The sequence below is a fragment of the Corapipo altera genome, unplaced genomic scaffold, assembly GCF_003945725.1.
Source record: "Corapipo altera isolate COAL_440 unplaced genomic scaffold, ASM394572v1 1, whole genome shotgun sequence".
Lineage (NCBI taxonomy): Eukaryota > Metazoa > Chordata > Aves > Passeriformes > Pipridae > Corapipo > Corapipo altera.
In genome coordinates, this window is record NW_020884873.1 from 43,121,745 (window position 1) to 43,145,855 (window position 24,111).

At 38.1% G+C, this 24,111-nt stretch overlaps 1 protein-coding gene across 3 annotated transcripts in view; it reads left to right on the forward strand.

Moving 5' to 3' along the window:
* ST7 (suppression of tumorigenicity 7) overlaps positions 1-24,111 on the forward strand; it is a 142,833-nt gene that overhangs the window by 109,339 nt on the left and 9,383 nt on the right. For all 3 annotated transcript variants that reach the window (XM_027660608.1, XM_027660624.1, XM_027660615.1), the window contains exons 9-12: positions 739-853; positions 10,340-10,412; positions 11,944-12,046; positions 21,325-21,475. In XM_027660608.1, coding sequence (XP_027516409.1) covers positions 739-853; positions 10,340-10,412; positions 11,944-12,046; positions 21,325-21,475 — 442 coding nt within the window. The remainder of the gene's footprint in view (positions 1-738; positions 854-10,339; positions 10,413-11,943; positions 12,047-21,324; positions 21,476-24,111) is intronic.

Genomic DNA, 24,111 nt, shown 5'->3' on the forward strand with positions numbered 1-24,111 from the left:
TTCCTTTCTTTCCTTTCTTTCCTTTCTTTCCTTTCTTTCCTTTCTTTCTTCCTTTCTTTCCTTTCTTTCTTTTCTTTTCTTTTCTTTCTTTCTTTTCTTTCATTTTTGGGGGTTTTTTTTTGCTTTTTTGTTTGTTTGGTTTGGTTTTTTTTTGCTTTTTTGTTTGTTTGGGTTGGGTTTTTTTTGTTTTTTTGTTTGCTTGGTTTGGTTTGAGTTTTTGGTTTTTGGTTGGTTGGTTTTTTATATTGCCCACAATTGCAGTTGTATTCTAAAGTATTCACAATTGCAAATTCTGGTATCACATACTTGATAATATAGCTTCTTTCATTTGATGTTATTGTGATTTTTTTTCAATGTGTTTTCTGATTTTTCCACTAATATACTGGAGAGGTGCTGGATTACTTACTACTGATATACTGGAGCTACACTGTTGAAGATTCTTTTCCAGAACAATAACTCTTCTTCACTTTGAAGAAGCCTATTATTTGAAGGAGAGTTATGTATTCAGATAGCTGTGTTGTTGGATTTCACTAATTACATCCTATGCAACCATGTCTTGTCAAGAACCTGACCTAGCATCCATTAAGAGCTTAGAAATTTCTGAGATAATAAAGAACTCTGGGAAAGGACTAAGAGGAAGGGGAACTGAGAGCTTTTAACTTGGTGTTGAGTATTTCAATGCATTTTGAACAATTTCCACATCAATAATCTAACCCTTTCATATGTTATTGATTTTAGTTGATGAAGGAGTTTCCTCTGCTCAGCATGTTCAACATCCATGAAAACTTGCTAGAGGCTTTGTTGGAACTTCAAGCATATGCAGATGTTCAGGCAGTCTTAGCAAAGTATGATGGTAAGTTCAAATATGTATTTGTATTTTCTCTATATGGTACACACTGAAAAAATATTTCTAAGTCAAACTCTTAAAATTTAGGAAACACTGTAATTAAATTGATTGACATGAGCTTCATACATGGCCTTACACAGTCTTTAATCCAAAGATTAAACATTGTACTTTTTTTCTGCCAACCCATGCTTAATTCATTGTACAGGGTAATGGAAGTCACTAGCAGCTCTTCTGTGCTTTCTTTGCTTTCTGTTGGTGTTTAAAGAATGATTGTTTAGGTTCTGCAGGCTTTTTATTGCATGCTATTCAAACCTTGTCTGAAGAAAGGATTATCAGTTCCCTTGTGGACTTTCCTATGAATGTTGACTTAGTAGCATACAAGTGCTTTACAAGCATTAATTGATTTAATTTCATAGCAATCTATTGAGTAGCGGACTTACTGTCTTATGGAGAAAACTTGGCAAGCTCAGAAGACTAGATGAACTTTTTGTATTAATTTTTTATATTTTTTAGTAAACGTTGGTTTGTGCAGCATAACATCTCTTTTTATGTTCAAATCACAGGTGCTGCAGCTCTAGCCCCTTGAACCTTCAGTTCAAGACACCAGGGTCTCAGAGATACAGAATGAGAAGTGTTTAGCTTAAATTAAATGGGTTTTCCTTGTATTATGTAGAAACTTTGTGACTGAAACAGGAATACAATCCAGTTCTCTTGAGCAGTGTTCATCAACCTGCACAGTGCCACTCTTCCTCCTCTTACTGTAGTCTCTGGCTTACTCAGTAGCTACATTCCAAGTTCTACAACAAGTGAATCAAGGATCCTGTAGCTGTCAGTTTCCTGTTGTGTTACTAGACAGTCCTCATTCATCCTCAGAAAAGTCTTGTTCTGTGCACTGGGTTATGGCAAGGGAGTTTATAAAGGAATATTATGTAATCATTTATGTAAAAATGAGATCATAACCTGCATGAATCAAATAGCTGACTTACATGAAACCTATTTAGCCTTAATTTTGATGTTTCTTAACTCTTTCTCTGTGTTTATCTTGTAGCCTTTAAAATGTTCTTAATTGCTAGCTCTTACTAGGTCTGGTGATCCTTGAACAAAGATTTTAAGACTTGTAACGTCAGAAGTTTTTGAAAAGGTAGATGGACATTATTTGAGCTACTGTTGTATGAATGCCTGTGAATATGGACGCTGGAGCCTATTATGTCCACGGTGCTTTGGACACTCTTTCTTGTTGATTCTTAGAAGGAATTGGCTGGTCTTCTGTCCCACTTGTCTACTTCTGCTTCTCTTTTGCATGGTCATTTTCAGCTTTGTATTGCTCACAGTTGCTATTAGAGGCTCCTTGTTCAGCCAGTACCTCTCATTCCCAGTACCATTCTTCTGCCTCTCTTAACTACCTGTCCCAGTCTTCTCTTCAGGGCAGTGATGGTCAAGATACATCTCCTCCTCTCTTAACATCTTTTCCATCTACTCTTTTCTCTGTGACTTCTGCCTCCTCTTCCTTTGTCATTCTATATTGTGTTGCCGGGGTGCCAAAAACTAGAGCAATAAGAGCTCATGCAGAGAATGGCTGCTCACTGTCAGCCTCTGTACTTGGACCCATATCATCACATGGAACATCACAGGGCAAGGGGGTGATGCATAAGTTTATTGGGGTACTGAGATGTGTACTTGATGAGCAAAGAATCTTTGAGGGTATAATGAAAAAAATGCAGAAGCTTCCACTGAATATGTGCTAACTGCTTTCTTCTAACATCTTACAACTTTGGAAATTAAGATAAGTTTAGGAAATTAGGATAAATTTTAATGAGACTCTTAATAGACCATTGGCTTAATACTAACATGATCATACTGGCAGATTTCAGACTCCTGCACCAGACTGTGGCACAGCTGAGGTTATTTAACAAAAGATAAATAAGCAGCTAATTACAAGTAACATTAGTGGTAATCACTGCTACCAGTCCAGTCTGGAATGTTTTCAGCTCTTTCTGGAGACAAATCATTATAAGCAGAGATCAGAATGTCACCCAGGCCCTTCAATACTGCCATTCTGCAGCAGTAATGACTCTAGGAGAGATCTTGTTTGTACTTAGTCTGGTTGAAGAAATCAGCAGTTGAAGTGGTAACATCAGTATCTCATAGCTCATTGTATTTCAGTATTCTTGGGACACAGGGATAGATCCCTATAGTCTTTATTTTGGCACGTTAAGAAGGAAGTAAATAGAAATGCCCATTTTTATGCCCCAGGCACCACAGGATGTTGGCACCTTCTAGTCTTCAATGTAGTTGTGAAGCAGTAGTCCTGAGAGATAGCAGAACTGTGACAGAACAAGGAATTAAGCCATGCCTTCCCAAATCTCAAGACTGAACTCCAGTGCAAGCTCTACTTTGGCATACTAAAGCACTGATCCCTGGTTTTACACAGCACCATGGCGGCAGTTTATGTCTTGGAAATTGAGAAAACTTGAAGGTGTGTTTTGTTTTCTCTGAAGCTTTTGATAAGAGTGAAAACAAGTGAGACTTTTAAAAATAAAGCTCTTACTTTGGCTGTTTGAACACATGCAGTTTCAACTCATGCTTTGAGTATGGTGTGTGTATACACTAAGTATGCACAAGGACTCAGCAAACACAGGCTTAACCAGTATAACCCTTATAGTTCATGAGTCTCAGAAGGGCTGTCTCACGGAGTTTCAGCTCATTTTAGAACTCATCAGCTTCATGTGTTGTAAGATTTATTGGAATATAAAACACTGAACTCATTTATACTTTCCTATCTGCAGTTTCTGTTAATCCCACTCCACTGCCTTTTTTTGACTAAGACCAAACCTGATTTACTGTATTTTGATAACATATGAACAAATTATTTCCTTGAGTAGTCTGCCCCCACCCTGGGATAAAAAGTTGGATCACGTTATGTGAAACCTCAGCCTCTGCAAGCAGATGCACTGCTTTACCAAAAGCCATGTGTTAAATTGTGTTTATATTATGTACCTGGCAACAGAGCTGATGTCCATACTCATTATTCATGGAAAAAGGGCCTCATTAGTGGAACAGCATGCACTGTTGCTGAGCTACATCATTATGGTTTCAGAGTTCAATGTCTATCAATAAGAGTGAGTATGACCTAAATACTGTTGAATTCTGAAAATATTTTTGGCTCTGATATAACTCATATCCATGTTATTTACAGCAGAAATAGTTATGGCTGCTAAAGAGACTGTTCTTGATGGAATAAGCTAATGATATTTGTAGTAGATAGTCTCTCTGCTCCTCTATCCTTGCTTTTTAGACAGATTGTTTTCCAGTGGACTTGAGCTTGTTCTGATGCTTAGAGCAACTGATTTATTAACTTCCCTGGTCAGCCAGTTGCTTTGATAAATATTATCTGGTAACCTGGGCACTGTGTGAAAACTCAGATTTTTTTGGCAATTGAAAGTCAGATTTAGAAAGAATACATGCTTCTGTATTTAGTTTTAGTGATGCAATGGCTCCTCTCTAAACCTGTCCTTCCTTTCATTTTTTAATAGAACAGTGTTTTTCACTGAGACTATGGTATGACACCTTTTTATTTGTTAATAGCTTACTTAGCAGAACCCTACTTTAAATTAGTGTTAAATCAAAATGCAGGCGTTTGAAGAAAAACTTTAAAAACAGACCCTTCTTTTTCTTGGAATACTTTTAAATTAGTGAAATCCAAACAACTAACACAGAGATATTAGTTTTCTGAAATGTAGCCTATTCAGGGCTACTCTTCTTTCTCTCTCCCTTTCTGTCCAATTTCTTCTTGTCCTTACAGACTTAAGAAATGAGTAAATTCTGTTTATATCGAATAGAGAGAGAGAGAGATATCTATATATATTGAAATATCTATATTATGTATATTCCTTTTGTAGAGACTTGCAGATTTATGAACCAATTGCCTGCAGCCATCAGTTGCATTAGCTATGGTCTCCAGAGGTTTTATGTGTGTATGTGTGTGTGTGTGTGTATATATATATTTGAGATCACGTCTCCATCCATTTCATTACTTGCCATATTTATGTTTGACATTTTTGAGAAGACGTTCTACCTAGTGGAGCTAACTGGGTAGGTGTTCTAAGTGCAATAAAGGGTTTTCTTCTGACTTAAAAGATGTAGCAAGTAGCAGTATGGAAGCAACTGTTAACTCATGCACACTATTTTATAATCCTTTTGTTTTTTTGAAGGAGAGATCTTAAGAAAAAGTTTTTTTTTAGTTAAGGTCATACTGAAGTCTAGTCTACTTGCCTCAAGAGATGGAAATCATGTGACACCTGCAGTTTGTGTAACAGTAATCAAGAGAATAGTTTGTCTTTGTTCGTATCACATCTTTTTCAGCTTCTGCTTCTAAGAACTAGTTTCTTTCCTCATGTCAAAATCACCTGTCACTTCAGCTAGGTCTCTGCATCAGTTCTATGTCTGTTCATACCATCTGGTCTCCTCTTCTTTGCCATATGATTATGTGGGGGTTTTCATTTGTCCTGTATGTGCAAAACCACAAAAAGTCTAAAGTAATTTTACTAATCTTACTCTTTTTAATCTTCTGTATCAGAAATTTTTCCTTCCCCTCTATAGGCATTTAGGATTGAATTTGGTCAAGTTAAAGGAGATGGCACCTGCTTGGTCACTGATATGCATCTCAGCAAGAGCTGCATATGAAATGTTTAAAAGCAGCAGTTGTAAATCTTTCCATAACTGAACAGTGTAAGTTTTAGTTGTGGTCATGGCAAAATAAAGACTTTTTGTTTGTGCTGAAGTGTTTTTTCCATACCATCAGGGACCAAAGTCAAGCCCTTAGCATACATAGTGGCCATGGATTTGTGTTTGATTGGGTGTTTCCCACCAGTGAGGAAGAATGTTAAAAGTACAGAGAATCAGAACTGTTTTATTTTGTAAGCACTGTGTTCATAGTTGTGCTCCCTCCAGCATGTTTTCTACCACATTTTATGGAAAAAATGAATTGAATGTTCTAATGGGAGATAATACTGCAGAATATTACATCTTTTTGACAGTGTTTTTCCCCTGATGTTCAGTTCATACTTTATTGATTTCCATCCTTGTTTTTAGCCATTTGTATGAGTTTAATTCACTTTCTTTCTTAATATTTTTGTCTTCATAGATGACTGGATCTCTCTTCTATCATCACCAGTCCATCCTGCACATATTTATTTGCCTAGAGCACTTTTAGTCTTTCCCATAAGCAATTCTTCCTACCCCTTGTGTAAGAGTTGACAATCTAACCTGCAGGTGCCAAGAACTTGGGGAGTTCTGTGCTGACAGAGCAAGTGTTGGCCTAGCACTTAAACATGAGAGTCTGCAGAGAGACTGAGGGACAGAAAATCAGAGCTGGGATTTGCCCCCAAGCCATAGCACGATATATGTCCTGTATTCCACCATTCTTTGTTTTACCTCTTCACATAACTTCTTCCAGTTTGTTGATACACTTTCAGTAACATATTTGAAAATATGTGAATGATTCCAGCAGCTTAATATTGTCTCTCTGTAGTGCTATGTGAAGAATTTAGATGATATATGGCATATTTGGGATATCCATAGCATCTTTCCATTAGTTCAGTCTCACAAGCAACTGCTTAAGAAGCAAATGAATAGTAAGAATTCATTGTCTCGACCCTCCCCATACCTGACTGCAGCTAATGGAAAGAAAATGTTTATAAATTAAGTCTAGACTTTTGTATTCTGTTTAAACATACAAGCAATAAGGAAGAAGGAGAGTCTTTTTTAGAATGACACATCAGTTCTTATTAGGCAAAAATGCCATGATGGATTTGACAGCAGAATAGCAGTCACATCTTTCAGCACATTGTGGGAGCTCCACCAGTAATCACAGGAGGGTGGGAAACAGTGTATGTGAAGATATTTTGCCAGATGGCTCACAGAGCTGGACACAGTCATTTATTAAAACTTCACTTTGGTTCCTGACAGAGTACATATCTCCTAGGACTAGTTTGGACATGATTCCCTTGCTAAATTCAAGTTGTTACCAGACATAATTGTTTTTATGCCTTTCTCTAAAAAGGATGCAGTTTTGGAGACGAAGTCTAAATTATATGAAGATTTTTAAGTATTGTAGTCATCAGACCAGCATATAACAGAACCAAGTACTTATGGTCTAATATGGAGCAAATAAAAAGCAAAACACTTCTGAAGGGAAACGGGCATGGACCTGCTGAGGACTGTCTCAGTTGGACTAGGTGATGTCCAGAGGTCACTTCCAACCCTAACTGTTTTGTGATTCTGTGATAAACACAGACATTTGTATATATTTCTTCCCCTCTTAGGGGACAGTAGGTATTATCCTCAAACAAGTACTGCTGGATTATTAAGAGCATAGGATTGGAAGAGTCCTCCTGGGTGAGTCAGGCCCCCCGCTGTTGCATTCTCTGCATGTTACTGCCCCTTCCATGAGCTGAGCAAGCTCCATCCTAGAATTAGCTGTTTTGTTTTCCCCATTGTTCTACCTGGAAATCTGCCTCAAAAATTCACTTCACAGAAACCTTTTAATCTCTGGCCTAGATTTAATTCTGAACTCTTTATTCTTGTGCCAACGTTATCCATTACCGAGGCAATCCTTCTCCTTTCCTGATGTTCCATGTGGGTATGCATAGGGAACAGTTGTATCCTCTCTCAGTCTTTATTTCATTTGGTTTGATAAAAAACTGTCCAGACCTTCTGTTTACTTTTGTTGTTCTTGACCAAGAGGGATCAGATTTGAACACAACATTCTTTGAGAAATCCCATTTCTTCCACAGAAATGATTCACGTGGTGTACCTGAGCCTTACCTCATCTCACCACATTTCCCTTCCTTGCAGATGCCAGCAGTTCATTGTGAATCATCCTGCAATCTCTATGCACAGATGTTTCCAGCTCAGGAACACGTACTGCCTACTAGAAGATATTATTTTGTAATATTGTGTTTTGTTTTAATGTATTTAACCCTATATCAAGCTCCATTCTTACTGCATGATCTCTTAGCCAAGAATTCTAATAATCCTCACAACTTCGTCCATGCAACTTCCACTGAACATTCTCCATTCAAGTATCAATGACTAGATGCAGAAACTAGGTTGTATACATGTAATTAGAAGTTGAGTGGTCTCCTTGTTTAACCTCATGGCTGAATTGACATTTTCTTCCTGTCATTTTGGATTTTGCTGGCTTTTGCTGCTTGCTTTGATGAAATTGAGTGAGCAGCTTTTATCAGCATAACAACTGCTCTTCCTGTGCTACATCAGTTATGTGCTCCAGACCTCTGGATTCCTTCTAGTTCAAACAGATAGAAAAGTGAAATGGTGCTCTCACTGTTATTAGAAATCTGAGCGAGCATCCTCTGTTTGGTCTTTTTTTTTATCTCTAGAGTTCACCTTTTGCCTTGGGAAAATAAATTTCCAGGATCTTCTAGTCAGACCTTTCTAGGTGGAAGATCCCTTCTGTGTCATTCTTGCAAACTTTTAAAGGTCAGATCCCAAACCAGCATTATTAGGTTTGAACTGATGCAGGGGAAAATATTTCCCATGAGGTAATGGTGGTTTGATGGCCCAGAGAAACACAGGTAAGGGGAAAATAAGGTATTCTGTTGACCAATTGAAATCCTTATAAATGTTTTTATAAGCACATCGTTGGTTTTCCCATGTGGTTTTTTTCTTTTCTGTTCCTCTACCTTTCACTCCATTTATAATTTCATGAATAAGGTTTATACTGAAAGACAGAGACCAGTGTATTCTGAAAAAGGGCATTTCTGCTTATTAGAAGTAACTTCTAATGTTAAGGAAAACCTGGTATAAGCAGGGTTATTGAATGTGCTTATGAATATTTTCTCTGCCTGTCATCGAAGATGTGTCTGTGTCTGTAGCTGTCTTCTATTAGTGGAGTAATTAACATATCTATCATTCAACCTGCTTTGCATGCTGTTGATTGCAATTACTTTAGTCACTACAATTACATACTCCAGTGAAAATATAGTTGGAATATATTATAGAGGAGCTTCCAACAAGATCTGTACATCTCATACTTGAAGGGCAAGTGCATTAGAAGATAATAGAGAGGATTTAACAGGTAGTGTTTTCAAAGTGCCTCAGTCATTTTGACAGTGTTTTCTGTCTAACAGAGCATTGTGCCTATTTGCTTCTTTATTAATAAGTGAGGGATGGTGGCTGCTGAGATATGACTCGCTTATCCTCTTTAACTCCCTTTTGTAGCCCTGTCTTGCAAGTTACAAGTTCAGTAAATCACAAGTTTCTCTTAATCCGAAAGTTAGCAAGTTACCCATGGTAATTTTGTCTTTCTAAACAAGTTTAATGAAAAACCAAGGGATAGATAGTTTTTTAGAACAATAGTCAGATTAGCTGCTCCTCACTTTTACAGTGGACTTACTGAAGTGCCTTGTGTTTACTATACTGCATTTGCTATTTACTGTAGGAAGTTCTCACAGTGTGCAGAAGTGTTTGCAGAATCCAGCCTTTAGTGGGTTTGGTTTGTTGGGGTTTTTTTCATCGAGCTGTAGTCTTTAACTTTTTAATGCTGGAATATTTCAGTCGCTATATAATATGTGTCTGCTGGGTAGATTACAGAATCACAGAATATGCTGAGTTGGAAGGGACCCACAAGGATCATCAAGTCCACCCCTTATCCCTGCACAGGACCATCCGCAAGAGTCACACCACGAGATTACTAATGTGAAAGTCAATTCTTCTCTGTAACAGTGGGAACAAATATATCATTCAAGTCTGTTAAGGAGCATTTCTCTCTATCTTTTGAATGCTTTATGCCAATTTGCTATTAGAGAACAGGTATAAATTAATTAATGGGTTAAGTCAGGTTTATGGCTGCTGAGTGTCTCTGGAACAGGATAAAATGGCCAGAGACTGTCTGGTGAATGTTTTGCTCCAACGTTTCCCTGAGAGGCAAAACACCTTATTTCACTGTTAATCACATCAATAAATCTACTGATTGTTTGCTTGCAAGTCAAATCCATTATTACTTGAATAGCTGTCCTAACTTGTATAGCTGCCACACACTCATATTAGACAACTACTTCTGCGTGAAAACATGAAGACTGAATAAGATAGCCCTCAGCTATTACTTAGATGTTTTGTGAACTATGGAAAAATTAATGTATTCCAGGTTACCTATACATTTATGTATGGAATAATGAATTATTTCATTATGTGTCAGTCATGTCAGTCTTTGAATTATTTCTCTAATGAGCCCAGTTACTGTTTAAATAACAGTTCCAGTGGTCATTAACACACATTTTAAAGCCTGTATATGAGGTGAAAATTAAAAAAAATCCATGTGATATGGCAGCATAAGTCCAATATCAGAAAGTATTCTGAGTTCCCATAGTAATTTTGCATATGTCATGCTTACTCTGAAGTATCAATCAAACACTTGTCTTTCTGCAGACTTTTAAGTTTTCAGATGTTTATTTTTTTCTTTCTTTTCAACAGATATAAGCTTACCAAAATCAGCAACAATATGTTACACAGCTGCATTGCTCAAAGCCAGAGCTGTCTCTGACAAGTAAGTGCTTAAGAACCACTGTCAAGCAAAAATCCTGATTTAACTCAAGATTTCTCTTACCTGAGCCCACACCCTAACAATCTGCTCAGTAGCAGGAAAATTCTGTCCTGTAGTAAATTCACAAAATTACTTTATATATGAGAAAAATTTGCAGTGATCAAACATTGCACTTCAGATATTAAGGAAGAAGAAGAGAACTAGCATAAATTCAGTTCTTTTTTCAGTTTTACATATACTGTCTAGGTGAGCTTTGGCTTCCTAGATAGTATAATGAAGATGCAACTAAAGAGGGTTGTGTGGCTGAACCTCTTCAAGTTTGTATAAACCTGACCATAAAAAGGTAATGAATAAATGCGGATGCACTGGTAGCAATGTCATTTTACAAGACGTGTCAGAAGACTGCGCACCTACTTATTTAGCGGCAGGTGGATTTAGCATTACTATGTCAGGGGTTCTGAGAGGTAGATGACGTTCATATTTTTAGAGACACAAATATCTGTTCATTCCTGTGATGTTTTTCTCTTGGGTCTCACCCTTCCAAGGTGCTGAGCACATCTATGTGATGCCTGTGGACTTGAGAGCACTGGCCTGTTCTGAAAGGGTGCTCAGCTCCTTGTGAGATGGATCTCAAAAATCCCGATTCTGCTCTCAAGTGCCTTTACACAAATCCCAGGCAGAGTTGTGTCTGTGCACCTGAGGGTCGAATGCCCCCCTAAAGTTGGAAAGCAAGTAGAGTGGAAAGCCATTTTCTTGACTGACATCCTGACAGTTTTTGCTTTTAAAGTGTATGTACACATCAAGATCTAAGTAATTTTCTTTCATTCTTTTTATCCTGTAGATCGCCAGTACCTACTGCAACATCTTTCCTCCCTACACAGCGACTCCAGCTTGGGAGGGCAGGGCTAAGGTTGTCACAGCTTTCCCTGTGGTGTCTGCCTGCCAAGTACAGCTCTGGAGTTAGCCGTGGGGTGTGAGGTGAGAAAGAGATTGCATGGTCTGGTTTTTTATTCACTGGGGCAGATGATTTGCCCACAGTTTGGGCATGCTACCCTCAATGGTGCTGCGGCCAGTAGACCACCTGCTACTGCTGCTGCATCCATCCCAACCTGACCCAGGGGCCTTGGGTTGGGAACGTCCCTAAAACTTCCCCAAATCTGTTTTTAATAGAAATCCTCCAACAATAATTTGGCTTTATGGGTTTTTTTCCTTTTTTTCTTTTCTTTTTTTCTGCAACTTCAGCCTTGAATATGCCCCTTAGCAAGATACCTAGAGCAAATTTAGATTAGTGACAGAGAAGGGACTTTTGGATGGATTTTCTTCCATGATTAGATGCAAACATGCTTTCCACTTCTGCTGGGATCTCACTGGCCTTGACGTAATAGATCACTCAGAGTTTCCACTTGCTATGGAAGTTTGGAGAGCACAGGAAAATGACTCAGTTTGGTTACATGGGCCCATGTTCTAGATTCCTCTTCTGGCTTTTTCTTGCTAACATTTCTGACCTAATGTGTTTGTTTCTTTGCTTTTGTAGATTTTCTCCAGAGGCTGCCTCAAGGCGAGGGCTGAGTACTGCAGAGATGAATGCAGTAGAAGCTATTCACAGAGCAGTAGAATTTAATCCACATGTGCCAAAAGTGAGTATTGAGAAAACATTGTCGTAGCTCTAACAGTGCTGAGGACATAACTCCTGATTTTTGTGTTAGATTGTTGAGCAAACAATGGGGAGGGAAAGAAGCTGATAGTATACACAGTTTTTTTGTTTCACATTCAGGACTGTGCAACTTGAAATTTAGCTAAAGTGGATTGCGGTTGTAGACACCACCAAATGTTATGATGCAGCACAGAACCATACATAAAGACAGATTATTATTTGCAAAATAACCATCAAAGATCTTCTAGTTCAAAATAGCATATTTTATTTGTTTTGATGATTATATGTAAGAATATGTTTTGGCATGCTGTACTATCTTTGGAGTTAATGGTGTGCTTTATATGAGTTGCATTAGTAATTCCTTATGCAGTCCCCTGTCTTTAAATTCTGAGAATGCAAAGATCAGAGATGAAGAATTGCATAGAACTACAAAGACTAAAAATGGATTTATGTTCTAATTCCATAATCCCCTCTCTAGACATGTATCTCAGCAGTAAGAATCTTGCCCAGAGGCTGCTAAAGGCTAATGTGTTTTATTATTTCATCACCTGATACTCAGTATTGCAGTATATAAGTTCACTGAAAATGCAAACCAGAGGCAGATGCTTTTTGGCCATTGAACTTTTTTGCCCTTTGAAAGTAAGCAACAGAAGACTGGTATATGTTAATGTAGGGAGCCTATTCATTAGGTACAGCTGAACACCAAGTCTGGTCAACAGAAACCCAAAACCTCTCCCATATGTACACATGGATTGCAGAAAGTTAATTCTCATACATTGCAGGAATTAAATGTTTTTTTCTGTGAGCTTTATCTATTATGCTAACCACTAAATAGTATAGTGTAGCTATCTCAAAGTTAGACTGTTTACTTAATAAAATTATCTAGACTTCCTCTACAGGCGGTGGAAAGAACAAACTATCTTAGACATCTCTAGACAGACTTTACCTCCAAGGTGTCTGTTTCTACACTGACTATGAAAGGATCAACTCTTTTCCACTAAAAGCTTGACTTTTAGACAACAAAGTTTAGGTGAGATGAGTCCCTTTGTATTATTAACTATCTTCTATTTTTGTGCCATACTATAAAATTAAAATATTAAATGAAGTTTGGTTCCAGGGCTGCTTCTCTGGAACTTTCTTCACTTTCTTCCATCCCAATTATTCTTGCACCAACACAACTATTGGTATTTCTCTTCTGCCTCATTGCCTGTTTAACTCTCTAGTCTAGTCCTGTTCTGGGTGAACCTTTCTGAGTGTTTTACTGAAGCCCAGTTGGAGATCTTGGCAAGAAAAGATACTAGTTTCACCTGTCATAAGCAATCCTTGGAAGCCTGTTCCTTACTTATCTCTGTGCCTTTGATGATTATTTCCATCAAAATCTACTTTAACAATTTGCATACTAATGTTTCCATATTGACACACAGTGTTTCCCTTTAAATGAATGGTTGTGCATTTACTTCTCTCGTCACTTGATTCTGAGTGGGGATCTTTTTGCTTTAGGTCAGTTTTGCTAGTCTGGCTGTGTCTGAGACTGGTTCAGGGACAAAGACAGTGGCCTCCACTTCTGTACATGCTCCTAATATCCATCCTGCTATTGTCACCAGACTCTGCACTGTCATGAAACTGAGGCTAAGTCTCATTTACTGCCTTTTTTGCTTTTTCTATTTCTGTTTGTGCTTAAGAGTGTGATGTTCTTTGGTTTGACTTCCTTCGCAAAATTCACCCTACTGTAAGTTGTGGCATTTGCTGCATAACCTCTGTACTTCCAGACCTACAAGATCCTGCTTTTCTTGTAGATCAGAACTTTCATTCATCACTTGTGATGATATAGATTAATATGCAGCACTGCTGCTTTCACATTTACTCCTTCTGCTATTAGCCAAAGGATATTAAAGTGTGAAAGGATGGATTTGGTTGTAGTTTTATGCACAGTGTAGATATTACAGCTCAATTTTCACTCAGTTATGATTGATGTCATATCTAATTTGTTCTTAATGAAATAGAGATAAGTTTTAGCAAGCAGCATCACAAGAAATCTAACAGGTCCACAAAACTAATGTGTCTTCAGAGCTTCTTTAGGATTTAAACACTAATGAGTCTTTTGTTCAGACTGAGGAAGAAATAAATTAAAAGGTGACAAATTATTTAAGATTCCCAGCAGAAGCCTTGAAAGCAGGTTCTACACTACTGAAGAGAAAAAAATACAGTTTGGTATGTTTCTGTTTTGTCTCAAAAGATTTTACTGTTTTCAGTGCAAATGGTTAAAATATCAAATTACCACATGAAAAGGTTATTACTGGATATACATTTTCAAGGCATTTAATTGGAAATAGCACGTTTTTGCTAATAAGATTCTGAGACAAAGAGAATGCAAGAAACAGAACATGCTGAGAGATGCTGCTAAGCTGGATTTACCAAGAAAGGGAGATTAGGTCTCCTATTGTAACCTGTTGCAAGTTTGTGTAAAACAACCATGGGCTTCTTACAATGATGCTCATTCTCCCCTGGAAGATGATGGCCAGATTGCAGTTCCATAGGGATATTGCAGAGGTCAGATATACTTTTTACCCTTTTTTTAAAATGTAATCTAAATATGTAGGAACACCTTAAGAAGAAGCAGTTTAAAAATCCCAGATTTCCATCTTTACGAAGATGTTAGAAACCCTGCAAAAACACCTACTTTCCACACAGAAACCACTGTGTATGCATGGATCTGGGAGTCTTGTCAGTATGCATGTCATGAATACGTTGGCACCCCCTTCCATTGATTCTAGATGGCAACGCATCACTTCTTGGTTTATTTTCTGTCTGCATGAAAATTACTTTCACAGAGGCCTAATATGGCTGACAGTCTTTCTTCAGGCAGCCACTCTTACAGCAAATAACCCTTTTCTGACACAGGTCTCTTTCATTTTTGAGTACATTTCTATGACAATTTAATTCCCAGCCATAGGTGATAAATTCTCATCATTTTTGGAATACACTGGAGTCAAGATATGGCACTTGAAGGTACCAGAATTTAGTTTGAGTGATCAGTGCAGCCTGCCAGATCTCTCTAGGAAGCTGGGCAGCTGATCTGACTGTGCTGTTTCTGGAAGCTGAGCTGTGCAGGGTAAGGCCAGCTCAGTTTTGTCAACTATGATCTCCTTTGTGACTGCAGCAAAAATGGAACCATTGTCAAACTGATCAAGACTTCTTATTCTGAAGACGTTTTGCCTGTAAAAAGGCTTCTTTGCTTGAAAGTGGCTTAATTTTTTAAACTGTGACGGGAAAACAAATCTGATATAATGTATTTCATCTTTCTACAGTTCATTTTGTTTATGTTACTGAGTCAGCTACAGCAAATTGCAGCTTTATACTTTGGCAGAGATTGCCTATGTAAAAAGAAAGCACTTCACCAGTCTGAGTGTCTTCAGGGTTCTTTGTAGTAGAAAAAAACATAACCCATAGCACATCAAAGTCAGCAATACATCAGAAGAGAACAAAGCAAAGAGCTGTGAATTCCACTATGAGAAGAATCACAACAAATTTTATCACTTGTTTGTGAAGACTTGTCTGAATTTTTTTTTAACCATCTTTGTCTTAAATGAGATCTATGGATTAGTATCCCTTTTTTATAGTGTAGCACCATACATTGTGTAGTTTTGTTCCCAAGGAAATGTGCTGACACTGTCTGACAACGTACTGCTCAAAAATTTAGGGGTTAACCAAAGAAGGCTGTATTGCCACTGAAGCTGTAATTCCAGAGGGTTTTGTATGGAAAAAGAGAGTAGTACATCCTATGTAATGGAGAGTGCATAATTTGTGGAGTGGTTGAGAAAAAAGTATGTGTACACACACACAACTTTGTCATTGTTATTTATATGTGTTTGGAGCTTCCCTGCTAGAATGTAATGCAACTCTCCCAAGCTAATGCTGATAAGCTATCACAGGTGTTTCTGGGACATTCCTCAGTTGTGGAACACCCCTTCTGAACTGATTTGCAGGGCTCCTTCCCTGCATTCAAACTCCTGAAAAATGCCCTCATGCTTTTGTGATCTATGAGACTAGAGCTATGAAGAGAAAACAGATGATGGTCCATATATCTAATTGTTAAAAGTGAGTCAAAAGTGTGTCCTGCACACAGTTGTATGGGGTTGGTATGTAAGCCAGGAGCTGCGTTAGTTTGGAGAGAGTCCCTGCTGAAGTATGCTGCATTTGAATCAGACACCTTAAATACTGATATTACTTTAAAAAATGCCAATTTCATGTGTAAACAGTTTCTTAAAAAGATGTAACAAACCATTGACTTAAGCACTTAAAGATTTATCTGCTTTCCATTGCATCCCTTCTCATTTTTTTCTTATTAATTTTTACTTTTTTTTTAATAAGAACTGTGTCTGTCTGTATGCTTGTGTGGTTTCTAGTAACTTGTAGTTGCTAACAGAAACAAATAATGCAAACAAACCTATAGACCAGATGGGAAGTAAATCTGTTCCGCACACCCCATGATATTACAGAGAAACTATTTGAGACATGTTTAAGAGAGTTTTTAACTGTTCAGTGAGACAGTGATTTGTTTATGTACCTCCAGCAAAAAGGCCAAACTTCTTAATTACCATGAGTTCAATGAGAATTTGTTAGGTGACTTAAAAGTGGCTTCTCTAGGCATGTAGAAACCAGTATTTTGGAATTGTCTTAAGCTCGTGTTGTTCATCCCGCTGGGAGGAGCAGAGTTCCTGTTCAAACAATGTTGAATTCTCGTGTTCTGGCCTGGAGGGATGCTGTCACAGGTGCAGGAGTGACTGTTGCCTGTTTGCGACCTGAGCTGTAATTTCAGAGTCAATTGAGGAATAGAAGGAAATCTGCCTGGGATAGGTTGATTTATTTTATAAAAGGTCACTGAAGTAATGTGGAATGCTAAAGCACTCCCAGCAGAGGAGAATTAGTAGCCAGAGAGCTGTCAATATTATGAAATAAATAATGTATATTCAATTTATGTAAGAGGAATATAAACTCCAGTGTGTTGCACTACATGTATACAAGGTCCATTTTCATCCTCCAAATGCTCATTAAAAGACATATTTCCATATGTGTACAGAATGGCTATAGCTCAGCTGTATCTATCACAGTGTTATGTAACTGGCCCAGAAACCCTCTGTGGAAGCAAGTGAAAACTACTGTTACAGTTGTTGTAACTCCTAAATATAGTTCCTTGACAGAAAAAGTTTAGAGGGAGAGAAGAGAGAGACCAGAAAAACAAAAAAAAAAGAAAACAAAAAAAAATACAAGCCAGAACAATGCAGTGACAAAGGGCTGATTGAGCCGTCTCTTGGTGGCAGGAATCATTGCACAACTTCATTATTCACTCCTAACTTGATTGAGACTAGGTCATAGAATCATAGAACATGCTGAGTTGGAAGGGAACCACTAGGATCATTGAGTCCAGCTCCTGGCTCTGCGCAGGACACCCCAAAAGTCACACCATGTACCTGAGAGCATTGTCCAAACACTTCTTGAACTCTTTCAGGCTTGGTGCTGTGACCACTTCCCTGGGGAGCCTGTTCCAGTGCACAGTACGAGTCCCGTCACTGGTCACAAGAGTGAAGAGATCATTCTGACTGAAATTTTCTGTCTTTTCTGAGCTGTTTCCTGTTTTTAAAGAACATGATAACCCTAGATGGTGGTGACATGCTATTTCTTCTTCTAGTTAAACTTCTTAATTTGTTAATGAAAAACAAATGCAGCTGTAGATGTGTTGGGCTTATCATCTCCATTTTCTCCATGAATGCCTAGCTCTTTGGTAGGTTTCTTATTTAGGCTCTTGCTTGACTCTCCCTCTGAAGTGGAACCATGCTTAAGTTCAGAGCTCTGCTAGGTATTCAAAGTATTGATAATGTAGTGACGTTCTGTTACTTAAATTGTGGAGGTTGTGGTTGAATCTGAGTGGATGCCAGTGTATCAGGAGTTACAGTTAATAGGGAGTGTGTCAAGAGGTGTGGGTTTCTTTTATGAATTTTAGTGGTGTGATTAGATTTTGTGCCCCTATTAGTCCTGTAACAATGAAGGCTATGCTCTGGAATGAGGCCTTTGGAAATTTTGAGATATAAATGGTCAGATTTCCACTCTGAAATCTTTGGTGGCTAAAGAGAAGACTGCATGTGTCCAGTGTAGTACGTTTGATTAAATGCAATAACAGCCTCTTCAAAACTATGATCAGATGTCTTTGGCTGATTTTTTCCAAGAGCTGGAGCTGCTTGTTGCATGCAGAAATTCATCAGGATTGTGGTTCACTCATTATATGGGCAGCATGAGGACTGCAGCTTATAGGATAGTTTTTGAAGAAAGATTTTTTTTAAAATTTAATTTTATTTCACTAGAATTTGTCCACTTTTCCAATAAAAAATGTTTTGGGGGACCATGTTGATTTTATGGACAATCTGCTGGAAACCTAGCAGATTGCTGGGACTTAGTCCTACCTGTAAAAAGTCTGGGGCCAGTAGCCTGCAGTTACTGTAAAAGGGGGCTGCCCTTGGCTATGCTATCTCCAGGTAGACCCTTAGCCCTGTCAACAAAATCTCCAGGAATCCCGATGCCCTCAGGGCTCTTGAACTCTCTTTGAAAATACAGCAGTGCAGCAATGGATATGGTATTCTAGGACAGCAAGACTATCCTAATTTTCATGGACAGTCATATCTCTCCTTCCATAATAATCAAGCCCTACTTACAGCTAGGTAGCTTTTTGGTACCTGTTACTTCTGTTCAGAGAAGTTAAGTAGATGGAGGTCCTCAAGTACCCTCTCCCAAAGTCATTTCTTTGATTAGATCTATTCTGTACTTCAGAAATTTGATCTTTATGTTTTGGAAAGTGCCTGTATGGAGTGTTCCAGATGAGGTCTCTATGGGGCTGCGTACAATTAACATTCCTGCTGGAAATACCTCCAGAATAAATTAATTGACAGTTTGTATGCCCAAAAGGTGGGGCTGACATTTATGCATAAAATAAAAGTAATTATGAGTTCAAAAGAGTCTTGAGCCACCCATCAGCTTTGTGTGGGGGTCTTCTTAAATATCACCAAACCAGGTAATGGACTTTTTGTTCATGAAAGTAGCTGTGATAGAGTAATGAGAGATGAATGGTTTTGATCTGAGGAATTTTTAAAATTAGGTTTTTCTTTCTGAACCTGAGAAAAATGCAGACTGAAAAGTCAACGCAACTGAGCGAAGACTAAGATTGACTTGCAAGTGTCAAGATACATGCTTCCATCTGCTATTTCCAGTTGGTTTTTTTTTTAACCACTGATAACAAGCAATATGCAAGAATCAAAATAATGTGTTTTCATCTTAACACTCCGAAAAATAGACATTTATTCCTTGTTTTTCTTTTCCTAAAATAGTGGCATGTCATTGGGTTTGCTAGTGGTTTTTTCCTTTGATTGAAATATTTAAATATTGAGAAATTACTTTCTCGTTTAATTTTGAAAAAAATATGGAAATAAGAGCTATGTTCTAAATCATTAAAACAGGTAGAAACCTGCAGCTCTTGCAGCTGTATTCCATTTTGCTCAACAGGTATAATGTGTGTTTTTAAAAGGGTGAGGCATTCATTAGGACAGTGAATGTTTGCTCTGTCAGTGTAAGCCTGGCAGCTCCTTCCCTCTTGTCAGCTCTTTATTCTGTTCTCTCTATCACCTTAATCCCCTGGCCTGCCTACTAAATTGCAGCTTCCTCCATTAATCCACCTGCTCTGCAGATCTCAGATTTTTCTGAAAGGCTTTAGGGAAAATCCAAGTATCACATTAAACTATTCCCACTGCTAATTCAGTTTCTCCTCTTTTAATACTGTCACCCACATCAGAAATGTGTGATTTCTCTCCTCTTTGAAGTATTTATCTATTTTCCAGGGTTGACAGTTCTTTGCTTTGATCATGGTCTCTTAAAATCTTTCATCTGCTTGCTACCTCCTTCAGGCAAAGGGGCAACAAACTCTTGGACGCTTTCAACAACCTATTGCTACTGGTGTTCATTTCCCTCTGCCCTTTCCTCTTCCTTTCCACAAGGCTGATTTTCAATCCTTGTTTCTTTCTTTTGCCTTCTTTTCTGCACCAGTACATCCCATTCATAAAAACCAGTATTTAACAAGAGCTGTGGAAGGTTGGCACCACCCATGCCACCCTTTCACCACCGGTGCCAGGTTGCCTTCTTGGGGGTGCCTGCACTAGGAGGTTGTCTGTCCCTAGGTCCTGCAGTCCTCCTCCTTCCAGACCAGTCTGTAGGCACAAGGTGAAATGGAGGGGCTGCATACTCACTCCTTGCTTGCCAGGGATCAGCCATAACTTTTCTTTCCCATCCTTATGCTAGGCCTGACAGTCTACTGCCTGACTCACCTGCTGCCTTTTGCGTTAACCTAAACAGTCTGATGGGGAGAACATTTGATCATGGGCATCCTGGAAGAAGGCGACAGTTTCCCTGTACTATTGAAGAGTGGTCAGCGCACAGCTGGGAAGTGTAACAATGCTCAGGAGGACTGACAGACAGGAGTTGATTTGGCAGCCTGTCTATTTTCTCCTGTGGCATGAACCCTTCATATGTTTCATCTGCTTCTGCTAGTGCGGATCCAGTTATGGGGAAATTTTCTGTGAAAATTGCTTGTAGTTTTAGTCAGTGGTACTTTTCATTTTAGTAACTATTTCAAGTAGGAAGTTTAAACGTCCTAGTCTTCCTCCTTCCCTGAAATCAGGAATTTGTTACATTTTGTAACATTTTCGCTTTGTAATTTATTAAGTAGGTTCCTAGGTGGCTGCCAACCTTGCATATTTATAAATCTAGTAACTAATGGCAATGCAGTAAAGCAACCTGTGTGCAAACTATGAGTGCTGCATGTTTCCTTAGAGAAAGACAGTGTGCATCAAACTGCTTAGGGTCCTTTTTTTATTATAAACACTTTTAATTAAAAAGCTCTTGTAAATAAATTCCATTTTCTGATTTGAGTCCTTTTTTCCATCTCCTTCGATAAGAGAGGCATCTTATTTTGAATTTCTCTGTAGTTCCCATACTACTAATGAAGAGCAGAACATTATCCATCTGACAGCATATCTTAGTCTTTGGGAATAATTCAGTAGTTGTCTCCAAGTGCAGTTGGTGATGAAACATTTGATGAAACACTTAGGAGAGAAAGTACTTTAGGGAAATAGACCTTTCAGTGGGCATTATAGAATTGCATGCAGCTTTCTGTGTTTCATATTACCTCTGAAATAATTGTGCTCTGCTTTTTTATTGCAGTATCTACTAGAAATGAAAAGCTTAATTCTGCCCCCTGAACATATTCTGAAGAGAGGGGACAGTGAAGCAATAGCATATGCTTTCTTTCATCTTCAGCACTGGAAAAGAGTAGAGGGGGCATTGAATCTCTTACACTGTACATGGGAAGGCAGTAAGTAATTTGCTTTTTTATAAAGGAGCTAATCAAATGTTTTTATTGAATGTCATGAGAAAATAATAGTTTATTGTGAAGTATAGTATGTGAGGATTTTGGACATCAGTTACATTCTCACCACCATTTGAACACTCGAAATTCAAACTAAAAATGCGAACTTCATTTAATGAGAAAAAGGATTCTGAAGTCTTGGATTATGTTTGCTGTCTAATACTGAACGAAATTTCTCAACTTCTTTGAGACATGTTTTCTTACTCATGGGTAAGTGCATAATAATTTACCTTCTTTCATTCCAGACTTGTAGAGATTTGTTTGTCATTATTTGAATGAATGGTTTCAAACTGAGAATATATTTAGATTGGACATAAAGAAAAAAATTTTTGCTGTAAGGGTGGTGAGACACTGGAACAGCTTGCCTGGAGAAGTTGTAGATGCCCCATCCATAGAACCGTTCAAGACCAGGTTCGATGGAGTTTCAAGCAGCCTGGCCTAGTGAAAGATGTTACTGCCCATGGCAGTGGGATTGGAATGAGATGATCTTTAAAGGTGTCTTCCAACCCAGACCATTTTATGATTCTGTGAATGCTCAGATACTGGGAAATAATGAGTGTGCCCTATAGACAGATATATGTTAATAAGTAGTGGAAAGTAATACTGTATTTTATGACTTTTCTTTTAATTGACAAACAGTAGTGAGTCCAGTGGAAGATTTCTAGGATGCATAGGGGACTGGAACATGTGATGTAGGACAAGGTGCTGAGGGAGCTGATTTTATTCAACTTGGCTGAAGGGGTGAACCAGTTGCTGTCTTCTGCCACCCAATGGAGACATGATATGGAAGACAGTCCTAGTCTTCATAAAATGGCCCAGCAGGAAGACAAGAAGCAATACACACAAGTTGAAACAAGAGAAATTTCATCTAGACCTAAGGAATGTATTTTCAGAATGAGAATGGTGATGCATTGGATAGGCTGTGGGATCTCCATCCCCAGAGATACTCAGAGCTCAGCTTGGCATGGTTCTGATTAATCAGACCTAACTTTGAAGATGACCCTACTTTGAATGGGAGTTTGGAGGATATGATCTCCAGAGGTCATATACTAACCTTCTAATGTATCTTATCATGTCTTCGAGATTTGCTTTTTATCAGGTTTCAGAGAATTTAAAAGTACAGTTTATAATCAGCTTTTGTGGGAGTTTTTTTTGATGCAGGTTTTACTGTATGTAATCGAGTTCCACTTTCTGCTCTGCTTTATTCTGCTCTTTTTCAGCCTCTCCATATGTTATTATACCACCTTTTTTTTTTCCGCTTTCACTATTTTTTGTTCTCATTTAGCTTTGATAGAAAAGATAATTTGTCACCATCATAACTGCTATGGAAATGCACTTAATACCTCCATTGTAAAAGTGACTTACTGTCTTGGTCATTGTATGAAATGGTCTGAACTTGCCTAATTTGCAGTGTAGGCTCCCTGAGGATGCATTGGCTTTATTTTTAGGTGTATAGAACACCGTGCTCAGTAATTTATTAGCTAATAGCTGTATAGTAGCCTGTAAAGATGTAAATGAGCATAACTTCTACAGAAAAATCCATAATTCATTCAGTGATTGCAGAAAGATATGAACAGTGTACCAGTCTTCAAGAATTTTGTTCAAATTTTGCCTACATATGAAGACTCCCATGGGTTTTAATAGTTTCACCACTGTCTAGTCCAATAATCCTAATATTTGGTAGATATCTTGGCATCCCTAACTGTAAGTGAAAACCAGTGAAAACATGACAGATATTAAATGTGATTAAATACTAGTTTTCCCCAATAGTCTACATATAGTACTTGATCGCTTGCCCTCGCTTTCCTTCTAGGTGTTTGTAGGTACTTTATTAATAGTACCACTAAAAAAGCCCAAGTGACACCACTGGGTTTGGACGAGGTTCTGTGTATAGAAGGTGTGTAGTTTGAAGTGTGACCAAATTTTGAAAGAGTCTGAGGTGATTGTTTGTCACTGTTGGTATCTAAACTTGTATTCCTATTGTTTGCATGAAGAAGATGCTACAGTATGCCTTACAGGAAGTACACGACTGAATAGCAAACTGCCTCTGTGCTACCTGAGTCAATTAATGTAAAATAGGATCAGATAATACTGTAAGAGTAAGGCAGAGAAGTACCTACATAAACACAAACTGATACAGATGAACTAGAGCACTTTCTTCCATGGCTGATAACATTGCTAAATAAAACTATTTTGCTGTAAATATTCCATAATTGGTCTCATGTCAAGGATGACTGTTTAAATTCAGTAAAAGCTATTCAGACATTTTTCACTTGTTTTGTAAAAATGACATCTTTACCATCCCTTTTTGATTAAAATCTTAATATTTCTGTGATTTAGTGTAAGGCAGAAGAGGCTTGATTGTCTGTTTCAATATTAGGCCAAATTGGAAGGAAAAACTTGTGTTAGTGATTTTGAAGAAATGAGCATTGAACATCGCGCCACATATGTTTTTGTACAGACATTCAAGTTTGTTGCATGTGAAGATCATACACAGCTTGGATTATTGTATTTGTACTTGGCTTTTTGGGTTGCTATGGAGAGGGGTGGTTAATAGTGGAAGAGCATTACAGCCCAGGTTG